The sequence below is a fragment of the Alligator sinensis genome, unplaced genomic scaffold, assembly GCF_000455745.1.
Source record: "Alligator sinensis unplaced genomic scaffold, ASM45574v1 scaffold558_1, whole genome shotgun sequence".
Classification (NCBI taxonomy): domain Eukaryota; kingdom Metazoa; phylum Chordata; order Crocodylia; family Alligatoridae; genus Alligator; species Alligator sinensis.
The window spans coordinates 208,768-219,755 of record NW_005842792.1 but is presented as its reverse complement, the minus strand read 5'-3'; the positions used below and the strand labels follow the sequence as shown (position 1 = coordinate 219,755).

The following is a 10,988-nucleotide window of genomic DNA, read 5'->3' as shown; positions in this document are numbered from 1 at the left end:
CTCACATATTCCTGGAAGGCAATGGGATTTTAGTGCTGGTCTTCCTCTGCTACAAGAATGGAGCTGTCTTGCTATGTTACATGGTCTCTGATACATGTTGGTAAAACAATTGGCTGGAGCATTACATCTCCTATAAAGGGACTACCAATGTCAATGATTTGGTATTTCAGGCAATAATTTGATGTAGTGCCTCTGGATGAGAGTAGGGAGAGAAGGAAGGGAGAGAAGTGGGAGCAGTCTTTGCAATGGCCTTCATCTTTGTATTTCTTTGGGTTTGTTTTTACACGCAAGATCTTTTTTGTATTTTAGTTTCTGGATGGTGGAAACTGAATGCAGAAATCAGATAGCATATTATGTAAACTTGGGATAAAGATTAAAACCAATATAAACGCCCAGACATCTGGATTTAATTGGATTCCAGTGGGACCCGACTACAGCTTTGGTTGGCGAGGAAGCAGAAAAGGAGCAGAAGTAATTTCTCATGCAAACACCGTTGTGCTTAAAGAGGTTAGGTGTCTGTGAGCACTGCTGTTGCCATGTCCTTGGCAAAGGTGGCCTATTAACTGCCTTCTGAATTGACTAAATTTCCTTGCTCTTATGCAGTCAGACACTGCTGAAAGGAAGTATAATAATATGGCTAAAGGTTAAAAACAGTTTTGGAGATAGTTGTTATCCAAAGTCCACTCTTTTTGCCTAAAGACAATATTTTATTCCTGTTCCCTCCAAACAGTCACTAGTGACATGACACAGGGCTGTTGGTCCTGGAAATAATCATTAATTGTGAGTCTTTGTATTGATTTCCATAGGCCCTGGATCAGGCATAAAACATACATAAGTATTTCAAAGTGGTTCCCATAGGTGTGGCACATGAGGGCTTCAACCCTCCAGTGCAAGGTTTATGGACACGGATCAGTTCTTCTCACAGGTGAAACTATTGGAGAAGGGCACAATATTGGCCCACTTATTTAGATCACGTACCAGAACTATCATCAGATACACATAGTTCCCCCCACAGTGTGTGTGTGTGTGTGTGCGCGCGCGCGCGCGCACGCACAACCATTTTGAGAAGGCACCAATGAGGTTTAGCTATGTGGCTAATTTTCAACTCGCCAAATTTAAGTTGAACCATAACTGTAAATTTCCTGGATTTTTAATGGTTGCATTTATGAGAATTACAATATTCTTATACTGTAGTTTACTCAAAATTGCTGATCTGTGCTTTGTGCTACCTGTACCTTTGTCTGCTTTTCTTCATTTTGGGACAGACCAAATAAGCCAGATCATGCAAGCCAGTTATACTGCAATAACAGGCACTTTTTTTGCCATATAACGTGCCTCGTATGTACACGAATAAAAACTAACTGAATACATCTAGCTTTTTGGGATAATACCAGAGAGCTTCAACTGAGATGCCTTTTTCTTTCAGGAAAAATTCAGAATAACTGAACATAAAATGAAAACACTGCTTAGGCCCTTGCTACACAGCAAGTTTAGGTGACTTCTGGAGCTCTTAACGCCTGGATTGGCATCATGTTAACACCTTTAAAGCACTCATTATGCAGTTTAAAGTTACACCACTCCAGAGCAGGATTATCTCTAATCTGCCTACTTTTGCTCCTGTTCCATTAAGGTGTGGCCACTTCTTACAGCTATGCCACCCAATTAGAAGTCCTCCAGCATCCCAGGATGCAGTGCCCCACCCCGAGTGGCGCAGGCACAGTGGCTTCCCCCAGGCAGAGTGAGTGCAGTAACTCCAGAGTGCCTGGTGGCTGCAGGGCCTCCTACTGCTGCTCAGAGTGGCTTGCTGCTCCTGCTGGCAGCAGCATGGACAGGGGCAAGCCCCAGAGAAAAAAAAGGATCAGGCTTTTCGGAGCTCAGACGGCACCCACCTGCCCCTGCTCCAATGTCACTGCTGGCTGGGTTACCAGCTGGCCAGGTGCCATCTGACCTCTGAGAAGCCTGATCCTTTTTTTCTCCAGAGCTCACCCCTCTCCCATGCTGCTGCTGGCGGGGCTGCCAGCCAGCCGGGTGCCACCTGAGCTCTGAGGGGTCGATCCTTTTTGGGCACTCCAGCACTTCCTCTGCTCCTAGCCCAGCCCCTGCTCACCAAGCCTCTAATGGCAAATCACAGCTGGGCCGGTGAAGGAGTCAAAAATGTTTTTTCCCTTAAGGTGAGACGGCTCCTCTAAGCCGAACAACACTAAGCCAATTAATATTTGGTCCTCTTATAGTGTAAGGTGTTACATGGCCCTTATTCTGGGCTAAATCAACCATTCTCAGCAATATAGCTATTGATTCATCTAACTCTTATAATTTGGCTTCAGTATTCTAGGGATTTCCTTGATTAAGCGCAAAGGGAAGTTTTGGAACGGACACCCATTTCTTTCTCTAAGGCAAGTTTAGAAAGGGGTGCCCTCAATAGCACTCACCAACAGCAAACACCCAAGGTGACTGATGTGGAATGGCACAAAGCCTATGTGCCGCTAACACGCAACTAGGATTGACTCACTTTTGCCTGCAGTTATTTTCCTCATCCCATGCATGCATCCAGATCAAGTAACCTCAACTATCTTCTTCGAAAGAAGCCCAAATGAGAAATTATTTCTATTTTGCCTTGTGGGGGAGGGAGAGAACATTTCAGTTTTTGCTTTATACTAGGTGAATTGGAAAAAAGCAATTAGAATCACCATGCAGAAACTAAAGTGACAGCAAGGCAGGGATCTGGTTCTTGATATAATTAGAATAATTCTGAAGTCTCTGCTGATAGCCACTCATGGTTCCCATAGACTACAATTAGTCTCTTAAAGTGACTGTTAAAGAATAGCATTGTGTTCAAAGTGGATCCAGTTTTATGCAAGGGAACCTGGGCCTGACTTACTTTAAAAAGAAGCCAACCATAAACAACAGGGTCACTTGCGCACGAGATACGTAAAGGACGGATTAGTCTGGAGATGTGGTCGAATTGTTTTCCTTACTAGTCTCATCCATGTAACTTCATACCCAGTGTATTATTTTGTGTTCTACATTGCGATCATCCCTCCCAGAGCCAACACCAAAGGCTGAAACAAAGGGACGGGGCTTGCCAGTAACACGCACATAACTGTGGCACAGGGAATTATTATTCTCCCCAGTTTAACTATAAGCTTGAACTTTACCAGCAGCATGCCTGGAAGCTGGATGACAATAATGAGTACACACATATCAGCTGCTAATCAGCTGTTAGCACAGGTAAACCTGGGCACTGCCACATACACAGCAGTTTAAAATGTCCTGAAGTCAGCATTAAGGGGCAGGATTTTCCCGTTGTCAGGTTTTTTCATTTTGTTTGCTTTTTAAAACTGCTACATTTTTCTGTCGATCTGCACCTGTTGTGCCAGGGATTGTAATGCATCTACTATACCACCCCCACTTTGAGAGATGAAACGGCACGGAACAGAGGCAGGCGTGGGGCAGCTGTTCACATTTCAAATGGCACACAAACTTTAGCATCATGAACTGCACTACTAGGCCCCATAGTGCCACTGCCAGTGGCTGCCACACACAAGTAAGAATGAATGGTTGAAGGAATGACATTTCTGGCTGTTGCTGGAATGGCGTGAGCAGGCAATGCACACCGTGAAGGGGGCGATGCGCTCAAAACACATTGTCCCGTGCTTTCATAGTCCTGCGATTAACAACGTGGGCAGTAAACAATGCCTTGCACTTAACCAGCACTTCTCACCTGATAGCTCCAAGGCACCAGGAAGATCATTTCCACTCTTTAACCAACAAAGAAACTGAGACGCACAGAAACTAAGCAACTCATCCAGGGTTATTCATTGAGTCAATGGCAGACCTAGATCCCAGGCACTTTTATTCATAGCTGTGTGTCCAGACACTAAATCAGTAATTCTCAACCAGGGTGCCAGGACACTCGAGGTTTCTACCAGCCCCTTGGAAGAGTGCCTCCAGCTGTGAGAAGATAAGCCAGTATGCTAAGTAGACAAAAACAAGTTTAGGCTTGTCCCTGCCTGAATGACGCTAAGTAGACAAAAACAAGTTTAGGCTTGTGGCTGCCTGAATGCCCCCCACTGCCCAGCCCCTCTGCAAAGAGGTAAGTGCTGAAATGTATAAATTAATTTTTGAAATTGAGGGCCACTTAATTCACAAAAGTGCCTTGAGTCCAGAAACGTGGAGAACTATTGCACTAGACCCAAGTGCCAGAAGATGCCAGGACCATTTACAAATAAAATTAACTTTCTGTAACACACGGCCTACCTACTTGCCTCGAATCAGACTGAACCTCTATTGTGCAAATCTAAACTCTTATTGCTGTTAAGGGGAAAATGTAACATTTTATCTTGATCCTATTCTCAGTGTTTTAATTAAAAGTTAAAACATGCTATCAATTCATTGGGAGAGGTCAAATATTTCCTTTCCGTGAGGGACTCTGCAGTTAGAAACTGTCAAGTGTAATTTAGGCCTAGTCTTTCACATATGAAAAACAGGAGACACCCAAGAGTAATTTGGGGCCTTCGTTACTTACCTGATTGGGCCTGCTTTGGCAGCATGACTTGCACTTACCCAGTGATGAGTTTTCCAAAAGTCTCAGCAACATCTACATCAATGATTCCTGACACTTGCAGGAAAATACCACAGCACAGTGTAGAAATGAGTCCTTCCTCGAAGCCAATACACTTCAAGCATTTTGTCTACCTAAATGATTAACATCCTTCTTTATGGGCATGTCTACATGTGTGGTTTAATGCATATTAAAGTGTCACTGAAAAAAAACTGCTATTTAATTAATGTGCATTTATAGAGGCTAATTATCACTTTAAAACCATGCTCTTTAGTTTACACGCATTAAGACAGCCTAATGTACATAAACACGCATTTTATTTAGTGATCAGGAGCCCACCATGGTAAAGCAAGACCTCCTGGAGAAGTTTCACATGCATCAGGAAATTGAACCAAATGCAATGACCCCTCAAAGCAGGGGAGTTGGAACACAGGTCCAGGTCCTGTTTCATCTATTAGGTGTAAAAGGTAAGGGATCCTCTTCTTCCTCACTGCTTTTTGCACCTCACTCTTAAGGGTCAGATGGTGGTGTGTTACAACAGAATATGCAGGAATGGGTTTTTAGAGACCTGAACAGTGTGGAATAATATCATTCATGTCCACTTAAGAGGCCAGGAATCTAGCCCATAGTGCATACACACACTTCCACAGCCTTCTGCCAGTTGTGGTGATCCCTTCATCAGCCTGTGTCTTCCCAGCTGTGGCTGCATAACCCCAAGGCCTCTACCACCAGCATGGCTCATCTCTTGTACCACTCATGTTTTGCCCATTGTGTAGAGCTGGATGAAAGTTTTTAAGAGAGATCTATATCACTGTAGCACTGCTGCTATCGCAGCAAATCCCCTTTTCTGCTAGTGGAGTTATACCACCTCTGCCAAACAGTGCAAGGCTCCTGCATGTAGCCAAAGGTACATGCACTCCCATGAGCTTCGGTTAGTTATGGTGGTCCCTTCCACAGCCTGTGCCTTCCCAGGATGTACTCTGCTGCTGTAGCTGCTGCAGAAGAACCACATAGAGCAACCAAAAGCAAGTGGATGGCAGGTATTGATTCTGTCAGCAGAGTGGGTTCAAGTGCAGAAAAGGCCTCAGCTCTGTGAGCCAAGGCTGCAGAAGACTTGAAACTCCATATGGTTCAGCCACCAGAGGGAAAAAATAGGGCACCACTCTATACACGCAGGTTATGTAAGCAAAAAACAACCAAAGGCCCAAGGCCTTTCCATTCATCTTTTCTAAAGTAAGTTTGAAAGCATGAGGAAAATGGACTTGTTATTTCAAGGATCTGGTTTGCCACTGTTCACCGTAAGAATAACAACTCAAATGTATCTTTCCCACAGAAAGCCAACTAAACCACGGAATAGTTACAGTAGCCCATATCAATGATATATCCTGTAATGTTTATTATTGGCAATTTCTGTGTAGAGGGTGTTGCTTCTTTTTTATGACAGAACACAGCAAAGAGGTAAATTTGCATAAATTCATTTGGAGAGGGGAAAGCCCCACTGCAATATACAGTAATTGCACATCTGGGAAATAAAATATATATATTACCAATAACAAGTATTTGCAATGTCTTTAGTCGAGTTCCCAAGACAAGAATTTGGCCTCATTGTTAATTCTGCAGCCTTTTATTTTAGCAGGAATAAGAAACACACACATGCTAAACCAAAAGGCTATGTTTCATGAGGACTACATACAAATTGTTACAGTGCTACCAGACAGAAAAAGGCAATGCATCAGCTTGTGGACAGTGTAAACATTGGTAAGGTTTGTGTTTATTGACATCTATCATTCATCAGGTTAATGCTGGATTTAAAATAGAGTTAACACTGCTTTTAAGGGCAAATTTGATAATGCGAAGGAAGGCTAGATGATTCTGTAGGACTCATTCAGTACAAATCAGTCAGCCCGCGCAGAACAGCAGGTGTGAGTCTTTATGTGATGACGGTGGGGCCGGTGCGGCCAGTTCTCTCATGGAGCTGTGAAAGCTTCAACGCAATAGAAATGAGAGGAGCCAACATAACCTGCAGAAAGGGAAAGAATGGGTCAGAACCACAGAACATTTAACATTTGTCATCTTCTAAATGCAGGGGTGGACAAAATACGGCCCGCAGGCCAGATCCGACCTGCCAACTAGTTGGATCCAGCCTGCAGCTGCCCCTGCAATGCTCCACATGGGGTGGAGCCCCACCCGCTCCCACCTGGGCAGCCCGGACCTGTGCTCCCCCGAGCCCCGGCCCCAGGCAGCGCACAGCTTCTGGCAGGGCTGTTCCCAGTGTGGCCAGATGTTCCTTGGCTTACTTCACCTCCAGCAGGAGCAGCTGGGTTCAAGCTCCCACCATGCCTGCCTAGAGCACCACAGCAGTGGGCAGGAGTGGCCACTGGAAGAAAGGGGAACATGGGAGAAGCCAGCTGGCTGCAGCCACACTGGGAACAACCACATGGGAAGCTGTGCCCTGGGCAGGGTCCAGGCTGGTGAGGCTGTTCTCCTCCCCTCAACTCCAGCTGCGGCTCCTGCTCCTGCCACACTGCACTGCTCCAGGTGGGTGGGTGGGGGGAAGCTTCAGCGGGACGCTCCTGCCCAGCACATGGAGATCCAGCTCCAGCTCCCAGCTGCCTTCCACCCACTTCGCCTGCCTGTGGGGGCTGCTCATCATGTTGGGTGAGCAGAGCGGATGGAAGGCAGCTGGGAGCTGAAGTCAGAGCTTCACGTACTGGGCAGGAGCCTCCCACCGAAGCTTCCCACCTGCCCACCCTGCCGTGGTGCGGCAAGGGCAGGGGCAGCTAAAGGTGAGGGAAGCAGAAAAGCCCTGCCAGCCCCAGCCAGTGCGCAGCCCAGCCTGGCACAATGCAGTTCTGGCTGCAAGGCCAGGGACGACATGGCATGGCTCAAGGCCAGCCTGGACTCGCCCAGCCTACCCCCTCTGTGCCGTGCCAAATGGGTCCTGAGGGCCTTGCAGCAGGGAATCACGTACTGCTGCGATGGTATGGGACAGGCCAGCTTCATGCTGCACTTCATGGTTCCCAGCTGCAAGGCCAGGACCTATGTGATGCATCAGAGCCAGCCTGGCCCAGCTCATCCTAGCTGTAGCACACGGTTCCCTGCTGCAAGGCTAGGACCCACATGGCGCTGCGCAGAGTGGATGAGCCAGGACAGGCCGGTTTCATGATGTGCTGTGTGGTTCCTGGCCTTGCAGTCAGAACCGCATTATGCCAGGCCAGGCCAGCTTCATGCCATGCCATGTGGTTCCCAACTCGCAGCTGGGAACTGCGAGCTGCAGCCAAGATGGAACAGGTGGGGCTGGCTCTCCACCTCCCACCATATCCCCCCGCACACACCCACACCCTCTCATAGCCCCCACACATACTCCCACACCCCCATCATATCCATCCCCACCCCAATACCCTCCTACAGTCCCCACACACTTCCACCTTCCCATCCCTACCACACCCACATCCTCCCACAGCCCCACCCCAATCACATACCCTGCACCCACTTCCCGTCCCCCACAAACCCCCCTCACCATACCCACATCCCAACCACACAGCCCTGACATACACACTCTTATGCCCCCCTACACACACAATATACAAGACTAAGAGTGTATTTTGAACTATTATGCAAACCGCCTCCAAATACACTATACAAAAACACACAAATCAGGACAAAAACTTTTTTTTTTTTCAATAAAATTAAAGTTATAGTAGATATATATATATATTTTTAGTATATGGTTTGTTTTTTTCCCCCCCAGTTTCAAGATGGCAAATCCCACCCCCTCCCATAAGGAGTACAGGGCTACTCCGGGGCAAGGGGATGAACTTGTGGTGGCAAAGGTCAGGGTTTAGGGGCGGGACTTCTAGTCCCAAGATCATGACCAGGAAGTGGGGCAACTGTCAGGAGGTGGGGCTACCCATGCAGCCCTTGACAGGTCACCAAAACTCGTTAAGCGCCCCTGTTTTAATGGCTCAGGGAGCATCAGTTCTTCATCTCTACCAGAACATGCTGAGAAAGCATTTACACCAAACTGAGCTATTCTTTCACAGTTACAAAACCTGAGCTATTATCCAACAGGACAAATGGTGAAATCTGCCACACAAAAGGTGGCAGCTGTTATAATTATGTGGGAGTTTTTAATTAGCAAAAGCTATCACTGATGACTTCCATAAATTCTCAGTTCTAGACTCAGGGCTTTGCCACGTTCCACAAATGGCATAAGATGCTCATGCCACCATGCTACTCTGTCGCCTGTATAATTACAAATGTCCTTTCTTCAACCTGGGATGGCTGAACAGGGACACGTGCTCAAAAAGTTTCAGAGAGCATTAAGAATGTGCCGTCTTCTACAGTGCATGCACTGGAGGGATTAGGGCTCCAGTTAAAAAGCATGAGGTTAAACTTCATACAGAATATGGATTCTCTTACCCTAGGGTTGCATGGCCTTCAACACTCCACCTATGTTTTGGGGGTTTTGTTTTGTCTCAGTTTTAAAGAAACATGCATCCCCCAAATTCAGTGTAGAAATATCTTTTCCCTGACCCCTGGGAATGCGATATTGTGACTGATCGATTCTGGACTAGTGTCTCTTCAATCTTGTAACCCAGGGGTACCCAACCCCAGCTCACAGGCCAAATCTAGCCCACAACAACATGTAATCCAGCCTGTGGGGTGCCCCATAGGTCCAGAAATTTGGCAGTGGGGAAACAGTGCGGCCAGTCCCCTGCTGCCAAATTTCTGGATCCATAGGGAGCCCTGGGCCATGCATGCTGAATTTCATGTGCAATCCCAGTTTACAAAGCCAGGTGTGGACAATCCCAGGATGCAGGGGTAGAAGTGGGCATGTCACATCCCTAGGACCAGATCCCAGCATGCAGGGCTTGATCCAGCCTGCAGACCGTCTCTGTGCCACCATTTTGTCTTCAGGGCCAAAAGGTTGAGGACCACTGTTGTAACCAAATATACAGCAATACCTTGTACCACACAAATGCATTTGTGAAGGAAGCTAAGGAAACTTTTAAAGAAAAAGAGTGCATCCAAAAGGCTGGACACAACTATTACCTGAGGATCTTCATAGATTTTGGGAACATCTTTCTCATAACTATCTATGTACAACCGCACAGTTGCTCCAGCACTGCCTGTACCACTTAGTCTGAAGATGATGCGAGAACCATCAGCAAAGATGAGCCTCAAACCCTAGTAAGAGCAAATAAACAAAAAAAAACAAAAGAAAAAAAAAAAACCAAAAAAAGAGAGAGAAACCACAACTGTTAGCTGCCTCTTCCAATCCCATGTGGACCTTTCAAGCACTCAAGAATGTCACCGGCAGGCACACACCAGATCTGGAAGCATGCCACTGAAGCTCCTTTATATTCACTCTTGAGTTCTTGGTCTGCAGCAGGCCTGAGAATGGATGTTAGTGACCAGTAGGGCTGTGCAAAGCTTCAGTCACCGATTTGACTCGGAGGAGATTCGACCCGATTTGGCAGCCAAATCTCTATATCTGAATCTAATAAGAAGATCTATTAATCTCTCCAAATCATAGACATTAGGGCTGGAAGGGACCTCGGAAGATCAGAGTCCAGCCCCCTGCCCAGAGGCAGGAAGTCAGCAGGGATCATAGGATCCCAGCAAGATAAACATCCAGATGTCTACAGAGTAGGTGCTTGAACCATCTCCGACGGCAGTCTATTCCAAACCTTGGGGGCTCGGACAGTAAAGAAGTTCTTCCTTATGTCCAGCCTGAAATGGTCATGGAGGAGTTTGTGACCATTTGACTTTGTCATCCCTTGGGGCGCTCTGGTGAACAGACATTCCCCCAGGTCCTGGTAAGCAGCCCTGATAAATTTATATGGGGCCACCAGATCACCCCTGAGCCTGTGCTTTTGCAGGCTGAAAAGTCCCATGGCTCTCAGCATCTCTTCATACGGTCTGCTTTCCTGACCTCTAATCATGTGCGTGGCTCTCCTCTGCACCTTCTCAAGCTTCTCCACATCCTTTTTGAATTGTGGAGTTCAAAACTGGATGCACTACTCCAGCTGCGGCCTCACCAAGGCTGAGTACAATGGGAGGATGACATCCTGGGGTTTACTTAAGACGCATTTGTGGATGAAAGCAAGTGTTTTGCTTGCTTTACTAGCCGCAGTATCACATTGCAGGCTCGTGTTCATCTTGTGGTCAATCATGACCCCCAAGTCCTTTTCGTCCGTAGTGCTAGCCAGCGTAGCACTGCCGAGCCTTTACGGATGCTGCAGGGTTTTCTTCCCAAGGTGGAGAACCTTGCATTTTTCAGTGTTAAACACTATCAGGTACTCGTCTGCCCATTTCCTGAGCCTGTCAAATCTGAACCCTCTGATTTGATTCAGAGAGACTCAACTATTTGGCCATAGACACAGCTTTATGTTTTTTTTATGTACCTTCAGGTACCAGGAGC

General features: G+C 46.8%; 1 protein-coding gene across 3 annotated transcripts in view; it reads right to left on the bottom strand.

Moving 5' to 3' along the window:
- Window positions 1–5,933: 5,933 nt before the first annotated feature.
- The window catches only part of PGM1 (phosphoglucomutase 1), a 48,963-nt gene continuing 43,908 nt past the window's right edge, over window positions 5,934–10,988 (bottom strand). For all 3 annotated transcript variants that reach the window (XM_006035051.3, XM_025191177.1, XM_006035050.3), the window contains exons 10-11: window positions 9,617–9,751; window positions 5,934–6,581 (exon numbers count right to left, since the gene is read on the bottom strand). In XM_006035051.3, the coding sequence (XP_006035113.1) occupies window positions 6,492–6,581; window positions 9,617–9,751 (225 nt within the window). In that variant the 3' untranslated portion in view covers window positions 5,934–6,491. The remainder of the gene's footprint in view (window positions 6,582–9,616; window positions 9,752–10,988) is intronic.